The following is a 16865-nucleotide window of genomic DNA, read 5'->3' as shown; positions in this document are numbered from 1 at the left end:
TGGTAGAAAAAACATCCTAAAGTCTTACGTGCTTCCTATCATTCTCTACAAATTGCGTATGCTCCCAATACACCTACCCTCAGCTTTCTTTAACACCTTACGCATGGCTTTCTCTGGATACATGTGGAGGCAGAGGAGACCCAGACTAGCCTATAGCTTGATGATTAAGAGAAAGTAGGAAGGAGGGATAGACTTGCCATGCCTCCAGGACTTCTATAGAGCAAAACAACTCAATTACTGGATTGTCCTAACATGTCCCTCTGGAGACTCGCTGTTGCAGCAACTTGCCGAGAACGTTCATGGTGACTCCTTTCTGGAAGACCTTTGGTTCCCTTCTAAAAACACTTACAGAGCAAAATAATTTAACCCCTTACTCAGGGGCCCCTGCAAGACCTGGGACAGACTTAGTGAATCCTTAGCACCAAAACCTTCATCGAGGACACCACTTCGAACCTTACGCAGATTGTTAGGGCTTCAACAGGACCCGGGTGCGGCCAGTGTTTGGAGAGAGGCTCGAGACGGTCGAATAGAGGACTTACAAGCCTTAGCACATAATACCCCTGAGGAAATAGACAGATCCTACTATCCTGCCAGTCTCTCTCCTTTCTGCAAATTCAACATATTCAAAAGACCTTTAGTGAGTTCCAGGCAAAATATAACTCCTCCCGACCTAAGACCCAATTTGAAAGATCCCTCAGTGAAAACAACCCTAAAATGCATAAAATCTCAAGCCTCCGAAAACACTTTATTGCTCCTCAGGCTTTCACCAAACCTACTTTTCTTACATCGTGGGAAAAAGAACTGGGTATATCTCTGTCAAACACAGACGCTAAACCTATCCTGAAGATGGCTTACGGCCTATCTCCGTGCATCCTCATGCAAGAGAGCCACTATAAATTACTGGTTAGATGGTACAAAACCCCTCAATGGCTATTTGATTACAAACTAGCCCCCCACAATCGATGCTGGAGATGTGACTCCGGAATTGGATCTTACTTCCATATCTGGTTGGATTGCCCAGACATCATCCCTTACTGGAGAGAGGTAGAGAAAGTGCTCAGATCAATCCACCCAAATCTAACTATCACGGCGGAAATGATCTTCCTTTGGAAGCCCTCACCTAACTTCCACCCCCTGAAAAACAAGCTGGCGGCCTTCCTCCTGGATACCGCCATGGCTTTGATCCCGCTACATTGGCTACAAAAAACACCCCCTTCCATAGCTCAATGGAAAGAAAAAACAGACTTGCTCAGTAACCTTGAAGAGCTCTCGAGCTGGTCAAAAGGTTCACATGACAACTTTCTCCAGATCTGGAGCCCATGGAGAGCACTGAGACAGAACCCCTAATCCAATAGGGGTCCAAGATCGATTAAGACAAAGGCGCCTGTGGGAACACCTTCCCCCCCTCCCCCTGAGAGATAGACACTGCTGCCTCCCCTTAAGATATTATCTCATTGGGACCTCGGAAAATGGACCTCGACCACGGGCTGAAGGCGGCGGGCTGCGCGCATGTCGGCATGAGAGCAAGTGAGACTTACTAGAGATGCCCTCAGGGCTTAATATTCCTCCCATCCTCATCCTTATCCCCCCCCCCCCGTATCTCCCCTCCCACTCACCCCATATCCCTCACCCCTTACCCCTCTTACCCCCCCCATATTCCGCACTTAACTAGCTCTTGCTTTCTACTCTCCAGTTTTGATACTCTTGTCTTCTACTTAAGATAGTTAACATAGAACATGTTTATCAGATGCTCTGACACACTGTTGCTCAACTTGAATCTTAACATACAGCGTGCAATATGTTTGACTACAAATGAGAAACTGATGTTAGATTCTCTAGCAGAAAGAGCATTTCTTCTGTTCATGTTTCTTGTTGCAATTCTTTAATGTATGGAATATATATAAAAATTGCAATAAAAATTTGATCTAAAAAAAACTAAACATGTCAATATGTGGCTAATTATGGAAAAAAATCGTAACGTAAGTCTTACGTCTACTTTGGTTTTGTGAATCATGACATACAAAGCTGTCTGCCATTTCCCCAAACACAAGCGTCATTAGCGGTTGGGACATGCCAGTTCCTACAGCTCCCAGAAATCCAGTAATCATGAGGAAAATATCCAGTCGAGTCGCATATCGAAACTAAGAAACAACAAAGAAAATCACTTAATAATTTACAATTATAGAAGAGGAATACTGTTAGTGTCAGATCTAAAAGTCTCTACTGCTTTATCAATACTGACTGGCTTTATATACATTACGATAACATTTTACGAATACTTTTTCAAAAAATGCAACTTCAGAAATGAGCCATGTTAAGTGACTTACAATTTCAATTGGCCCAACTGTCTTTGGTTTTTCTTTTTTCTTATTTGCTTCATGATCCCTAGGAAGAAAACATGGAATGATTAGATAAATAGGTATGAGATAGATAGATAGATAGATAGATAGATAGATAGATAGATAGATAGATAGATAGATAGATAGATAGATAGATAGATAGATAGATAGATAGATAGATAGGAGCACCCTTTTTTTTTAATGCCATACATTTTTCTAGTGTTGAAGATCCCAGTCCAGATGCCAGATATCAATGTAATTTCTAACTGTTGTATTATGTACTAAAATTGTATATTTGTAATGTTTAAATATTATATGGTCTTCAAATCACTAAAGCGTTGCATTTCAAGATGCATATCTTTTCAGAAAAAAGGGGTGCATAAAAATGCAGAATTAATATCTATCATTGCATCCTTCAACATCCAGTAATGAAATTAGATGCAGAAAAAATATTAAAAACTGAACTCAACGCCCTTGTGCAGAGCTGACCTAAATTCATCTGTTGTTGGTTCAAATCACATATCTTATGCTGGGCCACTTCATTTAGGCAAATTGATACTTATTGACACAACATCTCCCACCTTTTAATATAATGTACAGTATATCACGAAAGCGCCATTAATAGAGATGAGCGAGCACCAAAATGCTCGGGTGCTCGCTGCTCGAGTCAAACTTTTCGTAATGCTCGAGAGCTCGTTTTGAGTAACGAACCCCATTGAAATCAATGGGCGACTCAAGCATTTTTGTATAGGACCGATGGTCCGCATAGGTGATGACTTGTCAAACACCAGAAAACATCAGAAAGTCATGGAAACACCACAGAAACGGATAGAGAAGGGCAGGGGCAGCATGCATGGCTGCATCTGAGGCTCCCAGGTCCCACTATTAAACCAAAATGGTGGCAAGACTCTGGCATCACCCCCCTAACAATTTACTTGGGACAAACCCTCATTAGCAAGGCACACGTGCTGGCACATCTTAGCTAAGCACCACATTACCTGCAACCATTGGCAATCACTGCCTGTGGGGGACACCGCTGCCTCTTCTCCTGGGTTACATGCTGGCATTGCAGTCCAATCCCCCCGCACGACCCTGCGTCCACAGCGCACCCAAAATTTTCCCTGCACAGCGTTCAGCTGGCCTCATGCCACATGCTCGCTTCATAGCCACACCACGCTCATGTCTATTTATAAGTGCGTAATAGATGAGGAGGACCCGGAGGCACACACTGCAGAGGGTTGGCAGGGCTAGGCAGCAACCCTCTCTGAAAGTGTGGGCGATAGCCCACAATGCTGTTGAGAATTGATGATAAATTGACGTATGATCATCATTCCAATTCCATGCCACCTCCGTCACAAAATTGTCAGGAGCCGCAAACGTGGGCATAAAGGGAACTCAAGTGCCAGCACATCTCCACAATGCAGCAATACTCTGTGTGGGAAGCAAATGAGCGGGCCCAGGGTCAGGCTCGGCCCCAGCCTCCACCTTGTGTGACCCAAGGTTCCGCGAGTTACATAGCAATGGGAAATCCATGTTTCCCCACACAATTTATTCTGTGTAGGTGTCAGATAGCTTAACACCGCAATGGGAAGTCTTTGAGTTCCTTGGGCTCGCCTATGCTGTCGGTGCTCAAAGATGGTATTACACAGTAAGAAATCAGAGTGCCCAAGCATGGCAGAGTTTCACCCCGCCAAGGACCTCAGCCCACATTTCTGCTCTAGTCAGTCAGTGTATTTGTGCCAGACAGGTGAAACACTGCGATGGGAAGTCTTTGTGCACCCACAGCAGAGGCGAGCCCAAGGAACTCAAACATGGTATTACTCATGAGGAAATCAGAGTGCCCAAACATGGCAGAGTTTCACCCTGCTAAGGGCCCGGCCTCGGCCCACATTTCTGCCCTAGTCAGTCAGTGTATTTGTGCCAGACAGGTAAAACACTCCAATAGAAAGCCTTGGTGCACCCACAGCAGAGGCGAGCCCAAGGAACTCAAACATAGTATTACACATGAGAAAATCAGAGTGCCTAAACATGGCAGAGTTTCACCCTGCTAAGGGCCTTGGCCTCGGACCACATTTCTGCCCTAGTCAGTAAGTGTATTTGTGCCAGATAGGTAAAATACCGCAATGGGAAGTCTTTGTGCACAGACAGCATAGGCGAGCACCAGGAACCCAAGGAAAGTATTACAAAAAAAAAAAAAAACAGAGCGCCCAAACAAGACAGTTTTGCTCTGCCAAGGACCTCCTCAACCTCGGCTCACACCCTCAGTAATCGTGGGCATAAAGCGGAATTGGATGCTAGTGCAGCTGTGAACGTCTCATTAATGAAGTAACACTCCTTTTGTTTGGCCCAAAACAGTGTCTCAGATAACTGTGGTAACACCAGAGAAAATACATGTTACCCAGCTCTGATCCCCAGACCCCAAACAGGAGGAGGAGGGGGCATAATAAGGCCAAGAAACCATGGCCGAGGTAAGACCCGCAATACTCTGTGTGGGAAGTCCATGACCGGGCCCTGGGTCAGGCTTGGTCCCAGTCTCCACATTGCGTGACTCAAGGTGCTGCTACCGTAGTTACATAGCAAGGGGAAATCCATGTGTACCCACACAATTTATTCCGTGTAGGTGTCAGATAGCTCATCACCGCAATGGGAAGTTTTTGAGTTCCTTGGGCTCGCTTATGCTGTCGGTGCTCAAAAATTGTATTACACAGGAAGAAATCAGAGTGCCCAAACATGGCAGAGTTTCACCCTGCCAAGGACCTCAGCCTCAGCCCACATTCCTGCCCAAGTCAGTCAGTGTATTTGTGCCAGATAGGTGAAACACCGCGATGGGAAGTCTTTGTGCATGCACAGCATAGGCAGACACCTGTAACATTTCTGTAGCAAAAGTATAGGCGAACCCCTGTAACATTTCTGTAGAAAGAGTATAGGCAAACCCCTCAAACCATTCAGTAGAAAAGGTATAGGCAGACCCCAGTAACATTTCTGTAGCCAAAGTATAGGCAGACCCCAGTAACATTTCTGTAGCAAAAGTATAGGTGAACCCCTGTAACATTTCTGTAGCAACACTATAGGCGAACCCCAGTAACATTTCTGTAGCAAAAGTATAGGTGAACCCCAGTAACATTTCTGTAGCAAGAGTATAGGCGAATCCTCAAACCATTCAGTAGAAAAGGTATAGGCAGACCCCAGTAACATTTCTGTAGCAAGAGTATAGGAGGACCCCAGTAATATTTCTGTAGCAAAAGTATAGGCGAACCCCTGTAACATTTCTGTAGCAAAAGTATAGGCGAACCCCTGTAACATTTCTGTAGCTAAAGTATAGGCGGACCTCAGTAACATTTCTGTAGCCAAAGTATAGGCGGACCCCAGTAACAGTTCTCTAGCAAAAGTATATGCGAACCCCTCTAACATTTCTGTAGCAATAGTATAGGTGGACTCCAGTAACATTGGTGTACCAATAGTATGGGCGAACACCTGTAAAAATTGTGTTTACCAAGAGCATAGGCGAAGCCTGGAAAAATTAGTTTGCTAACAGTATTGGCAATGGCCTGAAAAATTGGTGTACCAAGAGTACAAGTGTACCCCTGAAAAATTGCTCAACCGAAAGGGCAGGTGAAACCCACAAACATGTTTTGAAGATACAGCTCGTTATTGCTTAATTTGTAACAGAGCCTGGAGGCAGCCCTCCGCAGAAATTGGTTTAAGTTTAACTTTTAAAACTGTAAAAACTGATAAAACTTTTAAAAGTTTTAAACAGAGCATTTTGGGCCTTTTAGAAATTGGCAGTTCAGCGTGATGACATGCTGTTTTAGGAGGAGGGGTAATACTATCCGAGAGGGAGACACAAAGCTAATTCTCCCCTTTTTTGGGGTGATAGAGGATGCATTTTTCTCCTGTTGCAGTGAAAAGATTCTTTAGGATCTGCTGCTTTCCACCGGTTGAGAAAAGAAGTTTGGGGAAATCCAGCCTTTGTTCATCTTTATGAGGGTAAGCATGTCGGTGCTGTCAGTTGACAGGCTGGTACGCTTATCCGTGATGATTCCCCAAGCAGGCACTAAACACCCTCTCTGACAAGACGCTAGCGGCAGGGCAGGCCAGCACCTGCAGGGTGTACAGCACAAGTTCGTGCCACGTGTCCAGCTTTGACACCCAATAGTTGTATGGAGCAGAGGCATCATGGAGGACGGTTGTACGATCGGCTACAAACTCCCTCACCATCTTTTTACAGTACTCCCTCTGACTCAGCCTTGACTGGGGAGTGGTGACACAGCCTTGCTGGGGAGCCATAAAGCTGGAAAAAGCCTTGAAGAGTGTTCCCCTGCCTGCTCTGGACATGCTGCCTGATCCCCACGCCTCCCCTGCTAGTTGGCCCTCTGAACGGCGTCTTCTGACACTAGCTCTGTCAGATGGGAACTTTAGCATCACTTTTTCCACCAGGGCCCTATGGTATTGCATCACTCTCGTACCCCTTTCCTCTTCGGGAATGAGAGTGGAAAGGTTCTCCTTATACCGTGGGTCTAGAAGGGTGTACACCCAGTAATCTATGTTGGCCAGAATGCGTCTAACGCAAGGGTCACGGGAAAGGCAGCCTAACATGAAGTCAGCCATGTGTGCCAGGGTCCCAGTAACACATCGCTGTCCTCACTAGGAAGATGACTTTCAGGATCCTCCTCCTCCTCTTCAGCCCATACATGCTGAACAGATGAGAGGCAAGCAGCATGGGTACCCTCTGCAGTGTGGCCAGGTGTCTCTTCCCCCTCCTTCTCCTCCCCCTCCCCCCCTCCAAAATGCAATGAGATATAGACATGAGAGTGGTCTGGCTATCAAGGGACATACTCTCATCCCCCATCTCCTGTTCCAACCGCAAAGCGTCGGCCTTCATGCTTTGCAGCAAACTTCTCAGCAGGCAAAGCAGCAGGATGGTAACACTAATGATTGCTGCATCGCCGCTCACCATCTGGGTAGACTCCTCAAAGTTTCCGAGGACCTGGCAGATATCTACCATCCATGCCCACTCCTCAGTAAGGAATTGCGGAGGCTGTCTACCACTCTGCCGCCCATGTTGCAGCTGGTATTCTACTATTGCTCTCCGCTGCTCGTACAGCCTGGCCAACATGTGCAGCATAGAATTCCAGCGTGTGGGCATGTTGCACAGCAGTTGGTGCTCTGGCAGCTGAAACCAACATTGCAGGGTCCTCAGGGTGGCAGCGTCTATGGTGGACTTGCGGAAATATGTGTACTAGCGGTGCACCTTGCCGAGCTGGTCAGACAAGTGCGGGTAGTTTTTCAGAAACCGCTGAACCACCAGATTGAAGATGTGGGCCAGGCATCGCACGTGTGTAAGGCTGCCGAGCTGCAGAGCCACCACCAGGTTACGGCCGTTGTCACACACGACCATGCCCGGTTCGAGGCTCAGCGGCGAAAGCCAGAGGTCGGTCTGCTCTGTCAAACCCTGCAACAGCTCGGGGGCCGTGTGCCTCTTGTCACCTAAGCAGATTAGTTTCAGCACGGCTTGCTGATGCTTGCCCACTGCTGTGCTGCCACGCCTCGCGCTACCGACTGCTGGCGATGTGCTCACACTTCTTAATTGAGAGGTAGAGGTGGCGGAGGAGGATGGGGAGGGTTTGGAGGAGGTGGCATAAAACACTGCAGATACCAGCACTGAGGTAGGACCCACTATTCTGGGTGTGGGTAGGACGTGTGCAGTCCCAGGCTCTGAGTCAGTCCTTGCCTCCACCAAGTTCACCGAATGTGCCGTCAGGGAGATATAGTGGCCCTGCCCACCAGTACTTGTCCACATGTCTGTCGTTAAGTGGACCTTTCCAGTAACCGTGTTGGTGAGGGCACGATTTATGTTGCGGGAGACGTGCTGTTGTAGGGCGAGGATGGCACACCGGGAAAAATAGTGGCGACTGGGAACCGAATAACGCGGGACCGCCGCGCCATCATGTTTTTGAAAGCCTCCGTTTCCACAAGCCTGTATGGCAGCATCTCCAGGCTGATTAATTTGGCAATGTGCACGTTTAAAGCTTGTGCATGCGGGTGGGTGGTGGCGTATTTGCGCTTTCGCTCCAACGCCTGTGTTAGCGACAGCTGAACACTGCACTGAGAGACATTGCTGGATGGAGAGGAGGACGGTGGAGGTGAGGGTGTGGGTGCAGGCCGGGAGGCGCTCGTTCCTGTGTCCTGGGAGGGGGATTGGATCTGTGTGCCAGGTTGTGGCACACGGGAAGAGGAAGTGGCGGGACCCAGAGGCGGTGAATGGCTTTCATCCCACCTTATGGGGTGCTTGGCCATCATATGCCTGCGCATGCTGGTGGTCATGAGGCTGGTAGTGGTGGCTCCCCGGCTGATCTTGGTGCTAAACAGGTTGCACACAACTGTTCGTCAGTCGTCCGCGCTCTCACTAAAAAACATCCACACCTTTGAACACCTAGCCCTCTGCACGGAGGCTTGCCGTGAGGGGGTGCTTTGAGAAACAGTTGGGGGATTCTTCGCTCTGGCCCTGCCTCTACCCCTGGCCACTCCACTGCCTCTTCCAACCTGTCCTGCTGCTGCACTTGCCTCCCCCTCTGAAGCCCTGTCCTCAGTAGGCTTAGCAAACCAGGTGGGGTCAGTCACCTCATCGTCCTGCTGCTCTTCCTCCGAATCCTCTGTGCGCTCCTCTCTCGGACTTACTGCCCTTACTACTACCTCACTGACAGACAACTGTGTCTCATCATCCTCATCCACAAAAAGCTCTTGAGACAGTTGGCGGAAGTCCCCAGCCTCATCACCTGGACTCCGGGAACTTTCCAAAGGTTGGGCATCGGTCACGACAAACTCCTCAGGTGAGAGAGGAACCATTTTTTCCCACTCATGGCAGGGACCCGAGAACAGTTCCTGGGAGTCTGCCTGCTCAGAATATGTCATTTTCATGGAGTGAGGAGGCTGGGAGGAAGGAGGAGCAGCAGCCAGAGGATTCAGAGTTGCAGTCCCTAGGCCAGGAGTAGTGGACTGCGTAGAAGACTGGGTGGTTGATACATTGCTGCATGCGTTTTCTGCCATCCACGACAGGACCTGCTTGCACTGCTCTTTTTGTAATAAAGGTCTACCACGCGGACCCGTAAATTGTGATATGAAGCTGGGGAGCCCAGAAACTTGCCTCTCTCCTAATCCTGCAGCAGCCGGCTGTGATTCACCACACCCAGGAACTTGGCCTGTGCCCACACCCTCACTTGGACGCTCGAGTCTGCGTCCTCGATCCTTACCCCTACTCCTCATCATGGCGGATTAAGAATAGAGCAGGGCCCAAATAAATTACCACACAGTACAGCACTGACAACTGTGGCTAATTCACCGCACACAGAGACTTGTAGATAGTGGAGGCTCTGTGCTGTGGCTTGAAAAAATTAACCTGCTGTCTTACGCTGATACCTAGGGGTAATTTACAGCTCACAGAGACTTGTAGATAAGAGAGGCTGTATGGAGTGGGAGAAGACTCTTAAGCCAGTGGATAGTGCTGGTAACTGCGGCCATCTCAACCCCACCAAGGAAAGGGTATTGTGAGACGCTCTGCACAGTGGCTGAGCTGAAATACTTTGCAGTCGCCCAGGAAATATTACAGCACTCTTTAGCGGTGAGACCTCTGTCTAATGCACTGCAGACATAGAACGATATAACTGAAATAGTTTGTAGTGGCCCAGGAAATATTAGAGTACTGTTTGGCGGTGAGATCTCTGTCTAATGCACTGCAGACCCAGAACGGTATAACTGAAATAGTTTGCTGTGGCCCAGGAAATATTACAGTACTGTTTAGCGGTGAGACCTCTGTCTAATGCACTGCAGACACAGAACAGTATAACTGAACTACTTTGCAGTAGGCTAGGAAATTTTAGAGTGCAGTTTCACGGTGAGAGCTGGTTGTACGGCACTGCAGGCTGAGAACAGGCCTAGATGTGTAAAACAAAAGTTGGTGCACTACTGCTCCCAGCCAGCCACAACTGTAAAGCACACGGTGAGATGTAGCCCTAAGAAGGACCGTTGGGGTTCTTGTACGGAGGATCAGGACTGTATAACTTTCCCTATAAAAGCAGCTCTGTCCCTAAACTCTGCGTTATGCACTGCAGGCTGAGAACGCTATAACTGCAAGGCTGGGAACAGGCCTAGATGTGTAATACAAAAATTGGTGCACTACTGCTCCCAGCCAGCCACAACACTAATGCACACGATGAGGAGTAGCCCTAAGAAGGACCGTTGGGGTTCTTGAAGGCAGGATCCTACTCTAACACTTTCCCTGTATAAGCCTCAGCACTTTCCCTAACCTCTGCCTGCATGTGTCTGAGGCGAGCTGCAGGCGGGACCAGTTTAAGTACACGATGGTCATCTGATCTCGCTAGCCACTCACTACTGTGGGGGGGGGGGGGAGAGGGCTGGCACATCCCTGCAGGATTCCCCGCATGTTTATTGGCTAGATAATGGCACTAAACATGCGGGGAAGGAAATGCAATTGACTCGAGTACCTCGTGGTGTTCGTCTCGAGTAACGAGCATCTCGAGCACCCTAATACTCGAACAAGCATCAAGCTCGGACAAGTGTGCTCACTCATCTCTAGCCATTAACATTTCAATCTATGTTTTGCTCTCTTATCAGGGCTGAGCTTCTATCAAAGCACCTGGGAATAACACAAACAGAATTGTGTAAGTGCATTTGATTTGTGCAAGTCCCGTAGACATGAAATTTGTTATGAATGACTTTCCAAATCTTCCCATGACTACATCTGGTAATAGCTAAAAAAATCTAACAGAACAGATCAACTTTACCCGCTTTCAGTCCACATCTGTCACACTCTTTTGTGCTAAGACAGTGATTTTGGCTGGAAATTATCTAAATTGGACTGTCCATCCATTAAAATCTATATACTGTATGTGGATAACAAAGTAATTGCTGTCATTTGTGTGTACTGTACCTGCTGGAGTCAGTGGATTCTTCCAGTAAAATCTCTGTGGTTGGATAATTATTATTCATTGTTGCATCGGGGTCTTTAACTGTGGTCATGTTTTCTCTTAAGTTATGCAACCAGGAAAACCACTATGTAGAATAAAAAAAGATTGCAAATTTGGTTAACCCAAATTGGTAATATGATAATACACCTAATCGTAGCTAAAAGGCCAATAATACGACATATGACTTTATGTTACTAGCAGTGAGTTTATACAGTACATGCCCAAATACATTTGCTAAAATGTGGCCACGTTATAGTCATCTGAAACAGATCTTCCACTTTTTAGATTGTCTTTTGAACCAAACATTGCTCAGTTTTTCTCATGAGTTTACTATAGTTGATAGAAGTAAGGGTCCTTTTAGACGAGCTGATTCTCATTTGAACAAGCGAATGACATCACTGCTAGCCCATTTCCTCTCTTGCAGCCTGTTAAGGCAAGCAAATGCATCGTTGGCTCATTCAGACGAGAATTGTTAGATGCCATGGTCATCAATGACTGCAGGATCTACGGGGTTAAATGGTGTAGCGTTGTGATTATTCCACTCCACTATCATTATTTCACTCCTTTTCTAGGAAAAAAAACTATATGTAACAACCAGAGAGCAAATATGCTCTCTGAGTGATGCGGGGGTGATAGCAGGAACGAAAATTCATAGCACTCTTCCCCTGTGACAGGCAGATATACAGGAGAATAACAGATCTTCTCAGTTGTGGTTGCTCCCCTTCCCCCTACCCCCCTCCTCTGTATACGCTGACTAAAAAATGACAGTGCAAATTCAGTAATCCCAACTCTGTAACTCTGTTTGTCTAAGAATCTAAGTATAAAATTACACCAGAGCTACAGCTGTTTAAAGTAGAACATGCTCTGTTCATCCAATACTAATGTCCTTTGTCTGCAGAATAGAGTTTGTCCATAACTGATGGAGGTTAAATGATGTTACAACCAAACACTGTACATGGGGTGAAGCATCATTATAAAGAGGCCTATGAGACTCAAAAGCTTGCAAGTATAATTTTTTTGGTTCGCAAATAAAGGTATCACCTCTATAATACTTTTGTCTTTTGTATATAAGACAAATATATACCACATAGATCATTCTGGTCAATACGGTACACACTACTTTGACTGTACAAGGTATTACTGTGTTAATCTAATTTAGCCCGTTAACGCTTCTGGATGTACATTTACGTCACTGAGTTTCAGGGTTTATACAAAGGTGGATCTGGGGTCAATCCCACTGCATACAATGTGGGTGCCTGCTGTATCTTACAGCTAACAGCCACCCACATCAGCTCTAATCAGCACTCCCACTGATTGCAGCTGTTAGACCTTTAAATGCCACCATCCATTTGGACAGTAGCATTAATGTGATTAGATCACAGGGAGCTGCTTGGTTGCCATGGCAGCCAGGGGCCTTCTGAAAGCCCCATGACTACCATTGCAGATTGCCTATCAAGCCATGGCTGTGCGGCGTGGCTTGATTGTCTGTCAAAACGCGGTATAATGTAAAGGCTCATTTAGATACAACAATTATCACTCAAAAGCCATCTTTTGAGCAATAATCATTGTATCTAACTGCACTGACATTGTGCAGTTTTTGTTAAGCCGTCTCTCATCGTTGTCTTTCAGCATGCTAAAAGATAACGATCAGCCTTATCAGGAATTCACAGTGGGATACAGCTGATACTATTGTTTCAACTGTATTCCGCTCCCTGATGACAGGCTGGGTATGAAGAACAGAGCGGTCCAGCTGTGTTCTCCATACCCCGCTCGGAGCGCTCAGCTGTATAACAGCCAGGCTCTCCAAGCAGAGAACAGCTGGATGCAGAAGACAAGCGGGGGCAACCTGCTTGTCTTCTGCAGCCTCCGCTCGGAGCTGTTGGCTGTATAATAGCCGGGCACTCAGAGAGGGGAACAGCTGGATGCAGAAGACAAGCGACCCTGCTTGTATAACAGCCGGGCGCTCCAAGCAGGGAACAGCTGGATGCAGAAGACAAGTGGCCCGCTCAATGTTTAAGCGATCACCTTGTGCTAAATGGATACAATGATTATTGCTCAAAAGACATCTTTTGAGCGATAATCTTTGTGTCTAAATAGGCCATTATACAATGGTATTGCATCATATGGCAGGAGCGATCACACCATCCCCTATGGGAACTAAAAAAAAGTGAAAGTCAGTTCATAAAAGTTTTATTAATTAATACAAAATAAAGGTAATTAAAAGTTTAAAAAAACTACACTTTTGCCATATTTATAATAAAAAAATCGAAATGATAAAAAAGCCTCGGTAACATATTTGGTATCACCGCATCCATAAAAGTCTGATCTATCAAAGTAACACATTATTTACCCCGCACGGTGAAAATCGTCAGAACCCCTCCCCCGCCAAAATTAGGCTTTTATTGGTCACCATATCTCCACTAAAAAAAATATAATAAAAAGGGATCAAAAGGTTATACATACTCCATAATGGTACCAAGAGAAACTACAGGTCATCCTGCAAAAAGCTAGCGCTTGCACAACTATATCGACGGAAAAATAACAATGTTATGGCTGTCAGAGGATGGCGGCAGAAAATAATTTCATTTTTTGCCAGACATTTTGTATTTTGAAAATAGTACAGCAAAAAAAAAACTCTATAAATTTTGTATCGTAGTAATCGTACTGACCCATAGAATACTATTATGTCATTTTTGCCGCAGTGTGTACCCCATATCAAAATAATGGGGCTACCTAGTATTTGTTTTGATTCTAGTGGACAAAGTTTCTTCTCCCTATCCTATGCAATATGGAAAATATGTACCGCTAACCATAAAAGCTGAAAGGAAGTCCAAAGTATGAGTTATTCCTCTACTTTTCAGAGTAGTAGACTGTCATTAACTTTATGAATAGAGTCACTCTGAGGGGAAAGTTTGACCCTGAGGTGTAATAAGAAGTTTATTCTATGTAACGAAGTTAGGAGCAAACAGATTTAATCCAAAACTGAGGTTAAGCACTTCAGACATATGGAGGTTTCACACACAGGGGTTTTCTTTTCTTTTTTTTTTTTGGTCTGAAAAAATTCTCAGCTTTTGAGGCAGTTTTTGATGTACTTTTTTGAACCAAAATTCATAGATTCATTAGGAATGTGAAATATAAAGGATGGACTTATAATTCTGCCTGCTGGATTAACTTCTAGCTTTGGCTCAAAAAACTGCATCAAAAACTGCCACAAGCACAGTCTCCCCCCCCCCTCCCCCCATAAAAAACTGCATGTAAAACTTTCTTCTAGAGGTTCAACTTGAGATCCTAGATTTACAGGAATCATTTTAAAAGCTGACACAAGATATAAAGGCAAATGAGATGAGAATCTATCCATCCAAGAATAATTGCCGATATTAACGTAGATTTATGTAACATCAGAGTTCCTTTAATACCTGCTACATGTTAGATTAGTGAATTACCACAGATTAGATTAATAAATACTCTTACTAGTTTTATATAATAAATAATACAATGGAAAGTACATATAGAAGAATCTGAAGCAACTATATGAAGAATCAATTCATCAGTTAATGTAATAATATCCAAGTGACTTAACATGTTAAAAAAAGATTTGCCTTACTGACCCGATTCCAGGAAAGAGGATTGAGAGATCTTATACCAGCTCGTTCCTTTATATAGAGGCAGAGTGAGTGACGATTCATCTAGTGGTTGTATAATTTAATCTTTAATCATGTTGGGTGTAAAGGCCGGTATTGTGCAATCCACATGCAGGACTCTCACTACATGAGTGAGGTCATCTCCTATTCCTTGAGAGAATAACTGGCTGATCAGTGATTGGTAATAAAGTAGTTTTTGCTAAGTAATTAATGCATCTTGTGTTCTGTTAAACCTACTTTGAGGAAAGTAAGTTTATCCACGATGAGTCTCAGATGAATACAGTTTAATACATATATATCTATATCTATCTCTATCTATATATATATATATATATATATATATATATATATATATATATATATATATATATATATGTATTAAACTGTATTCATCTGAGACTCATCCAGATTATTTCATATATATATATACATACTGTTAGGTTGTGCATCTGGGACCTGTAGTACTCTGGGTTTCTAGGAGCCCAGCTGGCAGGGTATGGATTTCTATAGCCAGCCAATCTTCACTGGTCTGCTGCATATAAATACCAGCCCCTCTCATTCATGCTTGTTTTTCAGTGGGTGTGAGCTGCGATATGTTTTGTGTGTCTGTGCTGTTTGCCAGACATGTAGTTTGAACAGTCCTGTTCCGTTTTGTATGCATTCCATACGTCCTGTGCTGCTTGGATCGTTTACCATCTAGGATGTGTTAGGTCGATAGGTTTCGGTGTGGGGTCATCCCTGTCAGGACAATCGCCCTGCCTGCAGGCAGGTTTCCTAGGTTTAGTTGTCTTATTAGAGTAAAGACCCGCAAAACAACGAGGACCCGTAAAATGGGCTCACGGGCTTAAGCATCTTTGCCAAAATAGGAACGAATACCTCATACATCTGGTTATGTGTGCAGGTATGTTTGGCCAGCATTTTGGTCATTTGTCTGTTTCAGTGCTATGTTTGTATTCCAGTCTATGTCTTTCCGCCCATCCACTGGTTGTGGGATGCCTGATTCTTGTTTGTTTGTCCTACACGTCCATTGGTGGGCGGATGCCTGTGCCTTGTCCTGTCCCCTTGGTCTGTTGGTAGGCGGACGCTAGGGCCATGTTTGTCTGTTCGTTTCAGTGTCTAGCCACCAGTACACTAAGCTACACGTCCGTCCCGTTGGTAGTTCAGGACAAACATAAAGCATATATATATATATACATCTGGTTCAGTATGTGTAAAATTTAATGTAAATGACAAAGAAGAACACTCTGTTACATTGCTTTATTCTTATCTACAAGCACGGCCAAACCGTGTGAACTAATAATGTGGAAATTATAATGAAAATACATGGCTAGCAAGATAAAAAAACATAAAAACAAATATTCCTTTAGTCGGAGGGAGCTAGATCTGGTGAATAAGGTGGGTGGTCAACCAGCTGGAAGCCTAGCTCCACCAGTTTTGCCGTGGTCGCTTGTGCAGTGTGAGCAGAGGCGTTGTCCTGCTGAACAAGATTCCTTTGGACAGCTTGCCTTTTGGCCTTCAGAACTGCCTTCAATTGGTCCAAAAGTTCAATGTAATACCTTGCATTGATGGTGGAACCATTTTGAAGGTAGTCCACTAGCAGCACGCCCTGCTTATCCCAGAACACAGACGCCATCACCTTAGTGGCTGATTTTTGCACCCTGAACTTCTTTGGGCGAGGAGAACCACTGTGCCTCCACTCTTTTGACTGCTCCTTTGTTTCAGGGTCATACAAATAAATCCAGGTCTCATCCATAGTGACCAGTCGATCCAGGAAGTTCTTATCAGTCCAGAAACGCTGATAAATGGACCGGGAAGTTTTCACTCGCATGCTTTTCTGATCTGTTGTCAAACATTTGGGGACCCATTTTGAAGATTGCTTCTTCATGTTAAAATCTTCATGG

At 45.2% G+C, this 16865-nt stretch overlaps 1 protein-coding gene across 3 annotated transcripts in view; it reads right to left on the bottom strand.

Annotated features, from left to right (window-relative positions):
* Window positions 1-16865, bottom strand: part of LOC136587127 (ATP-binding cassette sub-family B member 5-like) — a 173865-nt gene that overhangs the window by 141777 nt on the left and 15223 nt on the right. The window contains exons 3-5 of one of the 3 annotated variants that reach the window (XM_066585625.1): window positions 11287-11408; window positions 2328-2385; window positions 1991-2141 (exon numbers count right to left, since the gene is read on the bottom strand). The exons of 1 other annotated variant lie outside the window; for it this stretch is intronic. In XM_066585625.1, the coding sequence (XP_066441722.1) occupies window positions 1991-2141; window positions 2328-2385; window positions 11287-11408 (331 nt within the window). The remainder of the gene's footprint in view (window positions 1-1990; window positions 2142-2327; window positions 2386-11286; window positions 11409-16865) is intronic. One more of the 3 variants, XM_066585627.1, reaches the window with a different exon arrangement.

Source organism: Eleutherodactylus coqui, chromosome 12 (assembly GCF_035609145.1).
Source record: "Eleutherodactylus coqui strain aEleCoq1 chromosome 12, aEleCoq1.hap1, whole genome shotgun sequence".
Lineage (NCBI taxonomy): Eukaryota > Metazoa > Chordata > Amphibia > Anura > Eleutherodactylidae > Eleutherodactylus > Eleutherodactylus coqui.
Note: the sequence above shows the minus strand (reverse complement) of the source record. Positions and strands in the feature narration are given on the sequence as shown.